Source organism: Corvus brachyrhynchos, unplaced genomic scaffold (genome assembly GCF_000691975.1).
Source record: "Corvus brachyrhynchos isolate BGI_N302 unplaced genomic scaffold, ASM69197v1 scaffold5, whole genome shotgun sequence".
Lineage (NCBI taxonomy): Eukaryota > Metazoa > Chordata > Aves > Passeriformes > Corvidae > Corvus > Corvus brachyrhynchos.
In genome coordinates, this window is record NW_008238321.1 from 9,666,383 (window position 1) to 9,683,134 (window position 16,752).

A 16,752-nucleotide genomic window follows, 5' to 3' on the forward strand; every position below is an offset into this window, starting at 1 on the left:
CCGAGGGTGTGGTATAAAAATTGTTTCCAAGGGGGTTTTTTTTTTTTTTTTTTTTTTTTTTTTTTTTAATTCCACGTTCTCCTCGTTGGTTAACATGGTTTAATTAAGAGTAGGGGAGTAAGCTAAATCCTTCAACAAATATGTGCAAATTCCTGGCCCTACTGTAGTTGCAAATGAAGCAAAACTGCATTCCCCAAGCTTGCAGTTGTCTCAAGTATTTCTGTTGTACTCAGGGCTGTGATACTGGTGGAGAAAAATGAGAAATACAATACGATCCTAATTTATGCCTTAGAACTTAATCTGCCACAGCACAGGAGTATGTACTTTATAGGAGTAACAGTCTGTAAAGTGGAATTCAACAAGCTGCATTCTTTAAGTTGTGTATTCTGTGTGCCTGTAAATGCTTTCATGTAATTTAGTAAATTGTTCAATTCCTTCTTATTCAGCAGTTGCTAATGATAACATTTTATGTGTTCTTTACAGTTGGCTGTAAATCTGAGACTGCAAAGATCACACAGTTGTAAATTAAACCACATTTCAAGCTCATCAAGCTGCATCTATTCTAAATTACAGCTGCAAATTTAGGGTGCTACCTTGATCACTTGTGTTCCTGAGATACAATAGCTGTATACACAAGGAGGCTTTTTAAACAACAAAAACCAACAACATTTACATGACCACAAAAAGAATCCTTTCCTGGAGCAGAAAGATAAAAATGCTGTTCTTACTTAAATCTGGTTTCCTGCAGAACTTGTTTGAGGCTTCTCTGCCTGGGTTGAATCTACAGAAAGCTTTCCAAATCAGCTTAATATAAATTGTTGCCAGTGTTTTTCTTGCAAGGAGTTGAAATTCTAAAACCACCTAGCTTTTATGAAAAATTTTATCTTTTTCTTTGAGCAGTATATAACTTCTAAAAGTTCAGTATAAAACTTTGAGCAGTATATAACTTCCTCTGTAAGCACCACAGACATTATTTAAGGAGTACTTCTACATGTTGCTTTTCATTTAAAATTTGCTTTCTGCATGGTAATGAAATTTCATATGCCCTCTCTGGTCACACTACTTCTTTTCATAGGATGCTGAATGATAGAAAATAATTATTTAAATTCATTATGGCCATGAACTGTTCTATGCAAATGCTCTAGCTGTAGTTGTAGCACAGCTCTTTGGCCAGCCTTGGATAGTAAATCATTTGTCAATCTTTCTTTTACAAACCTTGTGTCTAAGGGTCTGCCAGCCTTTCTTCTCTGTGGGTTTTGAACTGTGTTTATAGATTCCGCTTTTTGTTTTTAGGCTGGCAGATGGCCAGTTATTTATCTGGGTTCATATGTATTGTGTGAGGCAGAAACAGGACGTTTTGCATGCTGATACCGTTCACGGGGCATTTGGGGGGCAAAAGGCTACTCCTAAGCAGAGGCCATTACGTGATGTGTCAGTAGCTCTTGGTCAGTGAACAAAGCCCCTTTTGACATTTTTCCATGTAAAAAGTTATGAAATAACATGAGCTTCATGAACAAACAAGGCGATACAATGCTCCTACTATGAAATAAGCCATATAATCCATTTCCCCTCCATTTTGAACTCTCTGGAGTTCAAAAATGTGGTGCTCTTTTTATATGTTTGTCACTGTTATTTATTCCTTTGAGTTTCTGCTGTTGCTTGCCTTGCTGTTGTACAGACTTGTGGTGCTGCGCTGGGAGAAAAGGATAAAAGTGTATTGGTGTTGCAGGAGCTGGATTCACTGGTTCTAATAAATAGTGAATTTGGTGTTGTGGCTTGGTCTGTGGTTCCTTCTGTAGGTTTGGCAGCAAAGCCAAAACCCTGATCAGGCAGGAAGTTCAGACCTACAGAGACGAATCCCAAAGGCAAAATTTAATAGATGAGTATTCTGTTCATTGTGGCAATTCCTCAGAGTTTCTGACTCTGTCAACATTATTCTGTGCTGGCAGTGGACAACTAGGGATGCAAACATGGAATTTTGAAGCAGTGACAAGTGCGGAGGAGGAACAGAAGTCTTTAGGAGATGTCTTCAGTTCTACTTAAGTGTGAGTCTGTCAAGGACTGGAAACAAATTTAAAAATGCACTTAGTGCTCTATGGAAGCACAACACAATTAGTGTGCTGTTATTAGTGCAGTTATTCCCCTCTTGGTGCTGCTTGCTCAGCTACTGCAGTTCATAGTCCCCTGGCAGTACAAGCTTTTACGCAGATACAAAAGCTACCCTCAAAAACTGCACCTGTTTGGTTCTGCCACTCTTGTTGCAGCAGAAAAAAAGGGTCAGATATCTTCAAGAGAACCTGAGCATCTTTTTTGCTGGTTTCTCTTGCAGTTCTAGTTATTTTTCTCTGTTCTGTATTGCTTAGCAGGGCTGCTTTATACTATTAAAAGTTTCCCTTCTGTGTGAGCTGGCTCCCCATTTATGATCGTAAGCTCACTTCTGAAGATCATTCATAAAATGTTTCAAATTTGTGCAATATTTCCAGATTACAAAGAATGATGGAAAACTTTAAATGGCATCTAAAACTGCCACAGCTGAAGCCTCCAGCTATTTTGAGTCAGATGTCTTGGACTATTTAGAGCATATTGCTATATTTACCCACAGTTCAGAAGGTTGGAGACTGGCACTGGTGAAAGGCACTGTACTGGCACTCACAGCACTTTGCCTGGAGATGGATGGGGTATGATACAAACTTTGGGAATTTGCTCAAGGGTGCCTGAGCTCACATCTTCCTGCCCATGCAAAGTTGACATGGGCTTTTATGAGTGTAAGTGTGAAAGATTTGGGGGTCTGGCTTTTGCTCAAAAAATGGCATTCAGTGGCAATATCCCTTTTAGCACCTTTTCAGGCCTTCTGGAAAGTTTCCAAGTGGAAGACTCCCACCTCTTTAATCACAAGAAAACACTGCCTCTCCTCTGAATGTCATTCATTCAAGTGTGCTGACCTGGCCTGACCTTGTTTAGATTGAGATCTAATAAGCCCACAACCCAAGGTGGTGTGGTAGCTCTCAGCAGGCTTTGCAAATAAGCAAGTGTTGTGTTTTTCTGTGTGCATGTGGTTTAAATTTATCATGTCAATAAACAAGTGTCTCACATGCTCAAATAGGGACTTTACAATGTTGTAGTTAAGGCTAAATTGTAGTGCTACAAATTGTGATGTCACTTTATAAATATAGGAGGAGACAACCTGGAATATTTATGACCTCAAAACAATGAAGTCCTGTTGGTTGGGCTTTTTTTTTTTAGTTTAAATAATGATATAACACTAAAACTCTTAATCCAAATGGGTCACAAACATCTTCCAGAAGAACAGTCACACCACTGGTTTTGGGAAAACAAAATTAAAAACTAAGGCTGTTGATTTAAGGAAAGGAGAGGTGCATCAACAGATTAATAAATAATAAATACTGCTAGGACTTAAACTGCAATGGGAGGCTTGGTTTTTTTTCTTTCAAGTCCCAGGTTTGGAGGAAGGGGGTTTTTTAATACAAATTGTGATAAAATCACCCTCAGCTTCAGTGGGGACTATACCACCAAACGTAGGCATTTTCTGAAACACATAAAACCTGAGGTTTTCAAGTTAAAAACCAGTCTAGGACAGATTGTGGCCCGTCCTACTAAATTAACCAAATCAACATGGATGGATAAAAGTATATTTGGAACTAGAGAAGGTGTTTGAGCTGTTGTAAGGACTGTGTCAGTACATGTGCTGGGAGTCCAAGGCAGAAGCCTGACGTATCCAGCTTTCCCTGGGTGATGCTGTGGGCCAGCAGAAGGTACCTCCAGCTGTAAATCCCGACTCTTTCCTGCCAGGACAGCCCTGCAGGAGAACAATACTCTTGTGTCAGACAGCCCACGGCCCATCCATGCTGGAAACAAATGTTGTTAGGGCTCGGTATTTACGTTGGGACTTACAGGGAGGGAGCAACTTGTTTTGTTTTTAATGGAGCGGTCAGGGAGAAGGATAAAAAGCTTTTTGATAATGCGAGGAATGTGGGGGGAAGGGGAGTTACTGAGATATGCATTTACTGTAAGTATGGAGAGGCAGAGGCCTCTTTATCAGGCTGGCTCTAATGATGTGCCACAGTCACTTTATTTGAAAGCTTCATGGCTCACAGAAAAGTAAACAAATTCATTACATTATTTTTAAAAGAAGATTAACTGTAGTGTGTCGTCTGTTGGACAGCTGCTGTAGTAATCTTTTACAAACACTTTATAAATGACCACCCTCAGTGTTTTCCAGGGCTTTGTGTGGCTGGATTGTTATTTTAGTAAGTACCAGGGTGGCTTTTCAAATGAAAACGTTGTTTCCTGTGTAACAATCCAATTCTACCTTCACCCTAAATATTATTTTGTTCTCAGCGTGAACTACAGAATGTCTTCCATACAAATGCAACATATGTTGCTTTTTTTGCATGTGTTTGCAATGAATGCTGGCTTTTCCATAAAAGTAGCTAAAAAGTATTTTAAACAAGAAAAAGCAACTCCACTTTAGTGTCCGACTTCCATTTGTTCTGATTTCTGCTTCCTTAACCTTTCTTCAGTCTGTGAAAACACCAAGTTGAAAAGATGAGTCAGAGTAAGCTCAGATGATAGGTGAATTGACACTGAACAAATGTTTAGAGCCCAGCAGGTGTCTTTGGCAACTAAGATTGTGTTCAGGTATTGTCTTGTTTAACATTCTTTGGTCGAATGTCAGCAAGAATAACCTTATTTAGCTCTCTGTCTGGATTTGAGTGTGAGAACACTCGACTGACACAAAGGAATGTAACACTAAGAACTTGTGAACTTACACAGTGGTTCTAAGCAATCTTGCCATAAAGCAGTTATCTTGTGCATTCAGGTTTCAGTTACAGGTTTTTTGAACAGGTGAGGGAGGAGCAGAGAGAGGAGGAAGAGTACTTTTTCTCACCCATCCATGGATGTCCCAGGCTCTAGCAAAGGACCTTGCCTAGCGAGTACCTCCCTCACACATCTAGGAATGCCTGGAGTGAATCCTGTCTTGCTACAGAACAGCATTTTACTTCTACACAACGTGATCTCACACTGGATATTCCAGGATAAACTCAGTGTTTATAGTCAGATAAACTATTTTAAGCTCTTCATCTGTACGTGAAATATTTATTTTCATTTGGGATATACTGATGCATATATTTATGGTAATATGGTTTCAGATGTGAATAATTAACTGTTCTGTCTGCAACCTTAAAGAAATGTCAGCCTTTGTGAGGTATGTATCTGTATGTGTTTATTGAAGATTGTCCATATGTTTCCTCGAGATTGCTAAAGGATCTCCAAGAGGTCTTGGATGAAGGTGATGGTTGTCACAGCTTTGCCCTTGGCATAATCGAGAGGAAGCCTCTGTATGGCACACAGAGGTTTTCTCAGTCCAGGGAAGTGTGTGGTTACACAACAAACACAAACTGAGGATCTTAAGGAAACCCTACTGCTCCCACTGAAATGTGTGTATGCTGAATAAACATCCAAACCCTCCATCCTCTGTGAAACAGCCTCTGCTGTTCACACACCCTCCTCAGGTCTGAGTGTGGGAGAACGAACAGCAAGAAATGTTAGAAATTATGTTTAATACATAGCTGGAAGGTGCTCGGGTTCCAGCAGTGCTCAGAGCAGCAGCAGCATCTGTAGAGGGCAGTTTGACAGATCTCTCTGAGTGCGGCATTTGCAGTTCTGGGAATTGGGCAGAGCAGAGAGGTGATGGAAGTACAGTGAACAGTACAAATATGAAACCTAAACCTTCTGGTTTTGAGTATTACCTGTGCCCTTTAATTACATTTATGCGTATTTTTTTCACTTTCCTATAGAAAGGTAAACACTTCATTTAAGTGTTAACTATTTCAGGCTACAAAAGAAGAGGAAGAGCTTATTGCAGAAGAAGAGGAAGAGCTTACTCCAGAGGAAAAGAGAAAACTGGAAAGAAAATTAAAAAAAGAGCGCAAGAAGAAGGAGAAACAGCTGATGAGGGAAGCTGGAATCCCCATTAAAAAGGTGGAGCCCAAAAAGCCATCGGGATCTGAGCGGGCCCTGGCCTATTTAACCAGGTAAGAACAGTAAAACCACTGCAGGTGCTGCCTACAGAAGTAAGCTGTAAACCAGTAACCCAGAACAAGCTGTACCAAGCAATAACACGTTAAAGGAAATTGGCTGCAGTTAAGTACTAAGTTAATGTTTCATCTCAGTTGACACCCTGGAGGACAGTTGATCACCCCATTGTATTTCAACAACAGAGGGAGGTTAAGTATGGTGCAAGCATTTTGTAGAAGGGCAGCTCCTGTCCTGAAGATCTTCTGGTTGTTGCATAAATATCACAGGCGTAGCTGCACTTACAGAGATGAAAGGCACAATGCAAAAAAGATTGCATTGAGCAAATGAGTTTTGTTTCTTGAGTGTGCTGTTCTAGGCAGAGGACTTCCAGTTGTTCTCTTTATATAAGCAAATTCCATGGAGTGGTTAAGCATTATGGAGTCTGAATTTAACCACCTGCAGAATGTTTGGATATTTGTAGATTAAGACAGGATTTTGCCACTATTTTAAAGTTAATAAGTGTACAATGCCTGATTTTTGCATACCAAAGTGCACAGCAAGTATAGTGGCTGATTTCTGATTGGAAGCAATTACTTCATCCAGTTAGCACACCTATTAGAAGACTTAAAATTCCAGCACAAAGCAGAGTCTGTGGTTAAACTGAAGAACTGCAGTGAAGCACTCAGGGTACCCCACAGACAGTAAGAGGCCGTGTATAAACAGGAAGATAATGTTTATTTTTTTTCCAAACTGCAAAATACACCCTGGCTGTAAGACCTCCAGAAGACTGGCATGTTACAAATAGAGGGTTACCAGATGGAATAATTCCAGGGTTGCATCCCTGCCTGTGCTCAAAACTGAAGCATCCAGACTGTCTGAATTGTTATTTACCACTCGCAGTGGGAAGGGAGGAAATTAATTGCATTCCAGGCAGAGGGACATGTGCATTTTTGTTACATAACCCTCAGCATGCAGCGATAGCAAAATGACAATAATATTTTTGATCTGGAAAACAGCTGGAGTAGTTCACCGCTGTTTTGAACTGCAAATGGATTGACAGTTAGCTTTGAACCATCTGCTCAGCCTGTTCTCTGGTGTGTGTGCTCTGTAAGTGGTGGATCTCCAGATAATGGATTTCAGGTTTGGAAAGTAAAGGAACGAGCTGTGAGGTTTTGCTTGTTATTCCACTTCTACCTGTATTCATTTTTGTCTTGTTACGTGGGAGAATATGAAATTATATTCAAACTAATATTTGAACTAATTTGATTCAAGAGTTTCACTTAACCTGTACCAAATTACCTTGAAATAGAAAAGCAGCTCTGTCATTTGGTCTTGTAATACAGAGTCTATGGGCTGTATATGCAGCAATAGGTTGTGAGGGATTATTTCAGCAACAGACAATCTGAATTTTGTCGACTTAACAGGGATAGTTGTAAGATGTTGAACTGCCAAGCAAACACAGCCAATAGTCACCATTCTAGCCCCAACTGTGCCAGGACCATCTTGCACCATTGTAAGTTACAGAAAAACAACTTAGTCCTCTGACACCTCAGACCTTTTTCCAACCCAGTAAGACTGCAAAAGAAATAACTGGATTTAAAGGAATCTGAGAAGTAATATACTAGCTAGGGAGGGGAAACAAAAATCCAGGTTCTGGAAACACATTGCAAGCTCTCCAGCATATTCAGTGGATGAAGGATTTCAGTCTATGTGCATTTGCAGGGCTACAGACATGTATAATCTGTGGGTAAGTAAATCATATAGATGCAAGAGATTAATATAATTGGAAGTAAACAAAAGAGTGCTGTGGATTTGTGTTTTGCCCCACCTACAATAAAAGCCTTTTATTTCATTTTATATTACATGACATAAGTGTTGGTAAGTGAAGTAGCATCGGAACTCCCTGATGCAGCGTGAATCTCCTGCAGGACAGGTGGAACTCGATGTAGCATATGATAACTGAAACAGTCATCTTTATTAATTGGGGGGCTGTTTGCAGCAGGAGAGCACAGCTGGAGGAGGCACGAGGTGACTTTCACAAAGCTCTGCCTCATGCTGTCAGTCGAGGGGAGTTCATGAAGAGAGCATTGACGGGAGGGAATAAGGCACCCAGTGTGCAGGGCAGGGCTGCTCCCTGCATCCTGCTCTTCCTGCTGCTTTCAGAGCAGCCCTGCAGCGCTGGAGCTGCATTCCAAGGGCTGCATCGAGGCTCTGGCTCTCTCTGGCAGCCCTGCCAGCGTGTGCCCCCTCTGCTGCAGTCCTCCGTGCTGGCACAGTGTGCCACAGGCTGAGCAGGTCGTCCGGTGTTCCAGTTTTGTTATTTGAGTCTAAAAACAAACGATGCTTTCCAGTCTCCAGAGGGATCAAATTATCATTTTATTGGAAGGCCATCCTAGCTGGGAGAGGCTTTTTTCACCATGCACATGACATGGCCACATGCAACAGCAGCTGATGCCAGCTCAGACTGCAGCACCCAGCTACTGTACATGAGGAGCTGGAGGGTCTCCCCTGTGAGCTGGGTGACTTGGACAGCCCAGGATTTTCAGCTCCTTGCTCATTTGAGCAACACCAGGCTGAACATGAGCAGGTTTGCACTCCTGATGGAGGAAAAGCAGCCAAACGTCTCCTGTTCCCCCCCCCCCCACTTTCTCTTTTCCTGTGTGAAAAGAAAAGGGGGAGAGAAAAAAAAGTCTTTGCTTCACCAATTTTTATCTCATCTTTTCCTCGGTGAGATGAGTTCAGGTGGTTCCCAGCACAGTTCTCTTCCAAGGCAGCAGTTGGTAGAGAAAAGTCACTGCTGTCAGATCCTCATCTTACCCACGGAGCAGACAGGAAGATCTGAAGATACAGAGAGGATTAAAAGTAGGGAGCTGAAGCAGAAAGGTTATAAAACTCTGAAAAGGGAAAAAAGAAAGTGAAATAATGGAAAAACCCCAGAGTGGTACTGAACAGAAGAGAAAAAAACCCTGTACGATTACTGCAGAGGAATAGGGGAAAGCAGGAGAGAGGAAGTATTAGTGGCTAAATAAAGTGCTCAAATCTCTTCCTTTTAATGATGACATGCCTTGTTTCTTTATGATGGTAAGTGATGATTCAGATTTAAAGGGAATATTGGATTGTCTCATTGCTGCATTTCTTGGGAAAGCTAGAATAAAAATTCATCCTTTTCTGAGTATTAGGTGACTTCAAGTGAAAAGATGTTGCAATTCTTGAGAATGGTAATTAGGTTTAATTATAACCTGACTGACCTTCTGTGGTGTTAAAATGTTGGCAGAACTTGTTTGTCTTGGCAAGCCACCCTCTCCTAGAAGCTGCTGTTCTTGTGTTTGGCTTGGAAAGTTCATTGCCATATGGATCTGCACATATGGATTTCTCCATCACCCATCAAAGGAATAGAGAGAGATCTGAAAAGAACTCACTAAAAGAATGTGAAATTACAAGATTGATATTATCTGAAGTAGAAATAATAGATTAAATTATCTGGATGTGTACTGTGAATTACCTAAGCCTTGCAGTACTATTTATCATGTGCTAAAATTTGAAAAATAGGGTGCTGAACTACAATTTAAAAAAAAATTATTGATGTCTTACTAGTAGTATATGTCACTTTTCTTTATATAGATCTTATTTTTCTCAAGTCTAATTTGAATTCAGGCAAGATTCAGAGAATGTCAGAGGTTCCTTTAAAGTAAAAAGATGCTTTTAGAATAATAGAAACCAAGGGCATGTTACAGAAACACAAAAGTGAGAGACAGGCAGAATTTCCCATGGCGTGGGGAAATGGTCTGATTCTGCAGATCCCAAGGTGGTTTTTGCTGAGTGTGGTGGCAGCACTGCTGACAGTCCTGGACAGCCCAGGGCAGTGGTTTATCTGCTGGGTTTGCAGAATGGAAACAGATCTTGGTCCTCAGTCAAACGTTGTTACAAACAGTGCCAAGCCTGGGAGATTTTAAAGCTGAAATGTTGTTCTTCCTTTCAAAGAATACAGAAATCTGAGGGGTGTTGCTGGAAGCATTTATTTTTATAGTCTGGTATTTTTTAATATATGTCATATGTTATATAGATACAGAAACAGAAATAACATGTAGAAAGTATATAAAGTTTTTACTCTTCTGGAGCAGAGGCTGTCTGGAGAAGGGAATCAAGAGGTAGATCAGTGTTCACTCAGAAGCTGCTGATTTTTGAAGGAACAAGGAGAGGCTTGTGCTGGGCTGTAAAGCAAGCAGCAACTTTTGAGATTTGTGGCCAGACAGCTCAGATGATGGTGGCCCTTCAGGAAATCACAAACCCATTCATCCAACCCCATCTGGGGCAGGTGACTCTGTTGGAGGAGCTTCTGCACAAACACAACCATGCTCATTGATGTTGAAAACTGGTTTCTAATTTTAAAGTACCTCGAGCAGCCTTCTGTCACATTTAGTTTCCTTTGTTGATTCATAATGTTTTGAAGTTGTTTTACTGCTTACAGGTTACTTGTTTAGCCATGGTCAGTGATGGCTTTTGATGGTTGATTCTGAATTTTAGTCCTTCTCATTGCTTGCTGGCCTAAATTTGTATTCATTTCAAACTTGGCACTGGTGTTGATGTTTCACCATCAACAGTTTAAGCTTTTAGATATTAACTGATGCACTAGAAATCTAAACATACACAGGTTTCTTTTTTCCTTCCAGAGACTGACTCCTTGGGTTGGATAGCAACTAACATTAGCATTTAGTGGCATTTCTCCTTCCCCTGCTCTCCCAGATGGAGTTCAAGTTTGCTTCCTGACTGGAAGGTGCAGCATGTATCTAAGCTCACCAGTTACCTTGAATTTCATAAAGTATTGGAGAACTGCTCAAGTGATGAATCTCAATTAGCCAGTAACAAAAATAGTGTGTGAACTTAAGATAAACCCTTGTAATTAGACACAACAGCGTTCCTGAATTCCCTTCAACAACTGGGGCTTTAAGGTGTCTTGAAAGAGCCACATTTCCTCAAAGATTAGGGGAATAGTGAAGGGGAATAGTTTTGCTTTAATAATCCCAGGACTACTTTTTAAAGGTTCTGGGGCAAGCATTAACTATGGATGTAATTAATCTATTCCTACATGCTTTTAGTCATTTTGTCATATTCATTAGTTCCATAAGAAGGCTCATGAATCCAGAGTCAGATACAGGATAAATTTGCATTTGGGGTTGTTCTGTGGCTGTTTTATATGAACTTGGGCAGGCACTTGCTGCTATCTGATTTCAAAGGCTTGCACTTTTCCTAATACTCTAGAGATCAGTGAATTTGTTTTAGCACTTCTCCAAGTTTCTATATTGGTTGGCTTTTAATTTCTACCAGGGCCTGACCTGCCTCTAAGTGGGATTCCTCTCCTTGACCTAAATCAGTGTATCTGTAAGGCTGCAAGTTTTCCATTTGATGTTAATAGTTGGGCAGATCTTCATTTTCAAGGCAGCCACTGTCTCTGTAGTAAAGGAGTCTCAGCTTACTAAGAGTGAGTTACCTTATCATTATCCTACACTCCTTTGTGTAACTTCAGTTATACTGGGTGGCATCTGATGAAGCCACCTCAGTTTGTTTGCAGTTCCCTAGCAGCCCTGACATTACTCACAAGCTCTACAAAGCTCTCTGTTGCAATGCGCACACCTTTCCTATTTTTAGCCAGCAGTTATTCTGGTGGGGGTAGGTGGAGGGGGCGTATTCACTCCACAGATTTTGTGCTGCTTAGAGCTGTTCCGTTATCGTGCTCAAGCAGATTATCTTCTGCAGAAGACAAAGCTTCCTGGTAGGGTATATGAAGCAGCAAACCTATTAAGCAAGGTTTTTTAAACCATTGTATTTCCCCATAGTTTGTAAATACTTCTCCCATCCTGGTGTTTACATCCTGCTTGTGGCTGTGTTGGGTTTCTCAGTCTCACTGCCCCTCCAGTGAAGCAGCACATCCATGATCCTTCATCTGTTACTGCTCCTTCCAGACCCTGATGTGCTCTCTTGCTCTTCTTTGAATTCCTGTGCCTGTGATCCTTCTGGAAATGCAACACCTGGAAACAAATGTGGTTTTACTGGAGCTGCCTTCCAGCTCCTGCAGAAGGGACTGAGGGTCTGTGATTCCTCCCTGCTCCCTGTCACTCTGGCTTTGCTTTGTGGGCAACAGCATTGGATTCTTTGAGCCATAGAATGTTGAGATTTCACATGGACTTTTCTGAACAATAAGAGCATTTTCTTTTTTTTTCACCCCCTCAAATTGTTACTGAGTTTTGTGTTAATGACAGTGTTGGCATGAATATACCACTATAGCCACAATACATTTTTCAGGGTTTCTCATCCCACTTCAGCGTGCAGCAAGGCAGACACACTCCTGTTTCAGAGTTGGCTTTATGGTACCCATTTCCAGGTGTCAGTGTTCTCATTATCATCTGATTATTCAAACTGTGCATTTAGGATTCTGGGACTGTCACATTACACTCTCAGTAACAGCGCCATACAGCTTCTGCCTGTTTAATCAAGATGTCTGGTGGCAGCCTGAGTCGATGATTTTCATTCCCTGTGATAGAGTCTTTGACTTCTGGATTCACTTTTCTGTTTCTTGATGGCAAGTGATATGGAGATATGTGTTGGAGACATGCCAGTGTTTTTCTAACCCCCACATGACATCCACAGGATGTCAGATTGTGCAGAAATTGCTTTTAAACTGTTATTAACTTCCTGCTAGGTTAGCTGCTTTTTATGGTTCTAATACAACAATTTCACTGCTTTGCAAGAAGCACATGAATATCTTACTCTTAATTTAGTGAGATCATGCAGATTACTGTTCCTTATCTATATCTCTGGTCTTTTTCCACTTATAAATATTGCAGCTATCCAGAGTGAGTGAGCCAGACTTTGTGTGAAGAGTGCACACCAAAAAAAAAGGTCTTCTGCTCTTCCATTCAAATCCAGTTTTGCAATGCAGATGGTTAAAGAGATGCCTGCACTGGCACTGAACAGAGGAAGGTGCCTGTGCAGGAGTACTTGGGTCTGGAAACTGAGTAACCAGTTTCACACTCAGATGAGCCTGAATTAAGAAGTTGTGGCTCTCTGCAAATGAGCTCAGGCACTGCATGGTGCTGATTTATAAGTGACTTCCGGAGCCAGAGTGGGCACCAAGGCTTCTTGAGCTGCTGCTGAAGACAAACTTGTCAGTTCAAGGTAATGCTGACAAATAATAGTATCATTTACTACACAACTCTAAAAACAGCAACCAAAAGAAGGAACAACAACAAAGCCCCCCTTTTAAGTGGCTCAGAGCCAATCTTGGCTATTTTTACCAATAATTTCTGGGAAGAAAACAAACCTTATCTGTAATACTATCCTGGAAATGCTCCAGATGGATAGAATTACTTTGTAAAATAATTTCATTCTAATAATCTCTAGCAAGTCCTCTCCATAGTCATGGATTGAATTGTGAAGATCCTGGATACTTAAAATATTTTTGGATGTATTTTGCCATTTCCAGCTGGTTAGATAAGTAGCTCTGGTTTCTAGAGACAAAATAGGTGTTTGGGAGATTCTGATATGTCAGCTTCTAAGACTTTTAAGCTTAGTTATACCTGGAAGTTCTGAGATGTTGCAAGTATTTCTGGGGTATTCTTAACTCATTCAGAAGTAAGTTTTAGAAACATTAATGATTGCATGATTTTCCAGCCAAATTAGTAAATGTTTATGATGCAACTCATTCAACTGAGCTTTGGAAAAGCAGCTGGACTAACACAACTTTCCCTGAACCAAACATTTTATGGTTTAGCTATTAATATTATCCTGCATAAACTACTTTTCTATAGGGAATGGTTTTGGAGTAGCTTTCTTTTTGATTAGCACTAATGTATGGCTTGAGTGGAGAAAGCAAGGGAAGCTCAGGTCCATGCTAAATTTCTCTCAGTCAGAGTCAGTAGCTGTTCCATCTTTCAGAATCTGCTCCTTGTCCTATTTAGTTTATGCGGAGGAAAGAGATTTCTAATTTCCATAACCATAAAAGGTGACTAAATTTAACAGAAAAATCAGAATAGGGAACTCTAATCCTGCTTTATGGCTCTAAATCAAATTATTTGTCTTTCTAAATCTTTGAATTAATTTTATGGAAGGTCACAAGTACACCTCTCAAAGCATATTTCAGTAAAAGCTGCAGAGTGATTTACTTTGGAACCTTCTGTCTCTTTGCACTTCTACCATTTTTTCAGTGTGAAACAAAGCTGTCAAAATATTTACTTGGGCATTTTGTTCAAACATTCTCATATGGAAATGCTGTATTTAATAACATCATTAACATGAATTCACAAATCCTTTCATCTGACATCTATCATTTACAGGATCAACTGAAAAATACCTGACTGCTCAGCCCCATCTTTAAAGGGGTTTTTATATGTTTTTTAAAAACCATACTGTCTCTATCTTCTCCCCACCACAGTAATGATAATTTGCTTTTCCATAATACCCTTCCTGATAGCATATCACAACTGCGTTTTGATAAATGAAAAGTCTTTTGACACTGATTTATTTATTCTCGTTATGACAGCTTTTGAGAAAGTGCTATGTTACCCCATTTTTCAGGTGATAAATTAAACAGTGATGAAGTTTGTGACTCACCAAAGTCCCTGTACTGTCCAAAGGTCTCCTTTCAGACAAGTGATATGAGGGAAAGTAGACATAACCTTCTTCTCATCTGAGCACAGGCTCTGTTGTCTTTGGCCCTGTACCAGTGCCTGCTCCCAACAGACCTGCAGGATTTTTCTCAGTTGCTTGTTTTGAAAGTGAAGTTTGCATGGATTTTGTTCTGTAGTGGCATTTCAAGGCAGTCCTGAAGGCCACTAGTCTCTGGTGGGCATGCAGGCTTAATGGATTAGTATTCCAAACCTTTCCATGGGTGTCTTGGGAGGGGTTTCTGTCTTCCACGGTTGGGGTGTCCTTGCAGTTGTGCTCCTTGCCAGTATTGCTGCAGGTGATCAGAACAGCTTTATTCCACTTCATTGCTGCTGATAGAACTAGGAACAAAAATTCCCAGCTTTGCCATGGATGTATGGTGACACTTCAGATGACTTTATGCCTGAGGAGGCTTCCAGTGCATTCTTGGTGAATTGTTAGGGGTTTTTTTTCCCAAAATTTAGTTTGCTTTTATTTATTGATAATTTTATCAGCAGGATGGTTACAACTTCTCATAATTCTTCACATATATGTAGTCACAACTATAAGTTGTATTAGTAATTAACTGCTGGACTGTAAAGTGCTTCCTCAGACGAGGAAAATTAGATTACACGCATTAAATCCATGAATACTCAGGTAAAAATAGTTAAGATTTCTTTGTCTGATTCTCTTTCCCGTAAAAGAACATCTTGATTTCCAAACCTGGTTAAGGAAATTTAATGTCTCCTTTTTTAATAACTCATTTCCAGTAAAATAAAATTTAGTATAAATGAATTTTCTTAACAGTTTATTAAATGTAGCCATTAGATATTTATCGCTGAGATCCAGCTTTCATCTTTCCATAGTATTATACAAAAGAGATTGTATCTAATTGAATGATTAAATAATTAAGCAGCTTTAATATATTATTTCATCTGATACTAATTTTAGAAACCTTGTGAGACATATTAGGGAGATTCAGAAGTCTTTAATAACAGACCAGTCTGCTTCAGGACTGGATCCTGACAGTAAGGAGACATCTTCAGTCCTCACTGAAAACCTCACACAAGCACTTTGATCTTTTCCATTTGTCTTGGGGGAGAATTTGGCACTGTTCAGGTCCAATAAAACCAGAATAATTAAAATAATCCATTTCACATATAAATATTACAACAAACTACCTCTTGATATTTTTAACTAAAAGCAGATGGCAAGGTTTATTTGCTTTATTTTGGGAAAATGTCATTTGCAGTGAGCTTGCACTGAGGGAGTGTGAGGCACAGCTTTTTCTCCAAGCTTCTGAAGTCTGCTCCCCCCAGGCTCCCCAAACTCCTTGCCTCACTCCTGGCTCCAAGCCCAGGCATCCCATCCTTAACCCTCCTTCTGGCTTTGAGAAAAGGCATTTTGTGCTCACCCATCTTCTTCCATTCAGACTAGGTTCTTGACATGGCAGAAACGCAAAAGGGAGTTTTTATGTTTTCTCTGTGTCATAAAATTCAGATCTGGGAGAATTAACACCGCTACTCACTTCCTCAAACACATTCAAACTATTCATCCAGTGCCCAAATACTCGTAGTAGTGGTGAGGAGTTTCGTAGCTCTAGGGAATCATTTAGACTAGTCAGCCAAAGCCAAAATTAAAATTTAAAATGCTGTTGGCAATGATTATTAATCAATTAGCTCCAGGGAGCTGTCAAGGCTTCCTAACCAGAGTTAGAATAACAAGAAATATTTTTGAAATAATAAAACTAGATCCTTAATAAAACTTGTCTCCTCCTTCACACATATATTAATATGATGATGCCTAAAAAGGTATCAGTAATTACTTTTATATGAGTGAAATTGAATTGGAATGAGAGCCATCTGCAGGAAGCAGTAATTGGTAGATCCATTTCTTTAAGCATACACGACTTAAAATCTTAGTAGTGCAACACATGTCACAGGGTATTAGAAGAGGGGAATCTTACACTGTCCTAAACACCTTGGTGTGACAGCAGATTTTATTGTGCAGTGAGAGATAGCTGAATATCTCAGCTAAATTGAAAAAATGTGAGTGGGCTGTGAACTGCTGAGT

General features: G+C 40.1%; 1 protein-coding gene across 1 annotated transcript in view; it reads left to right on the forward strand.

Annotated features, from left to right (window-relative positions):
• The window catches only part of CUNH7orf50 (chromosome unknown C7orf50 homolog), a 34,888-nt gene that overhangs the window by 871 nt on the left and 17,265 nt on the right, over positions 1 to 16,752 (forward strand). The window contains exon 2 of the mRNA XM_017734128.1: positions 5,857 to 6,056. Within this exon, the coding sequence (XP_017589617.1) occupies positions 5,857 to 6,056 (200 nt within the window). The remainder of the gene's footprint in view (positions 1 to 5,856; positions 6,057 to 16,752) is intronic.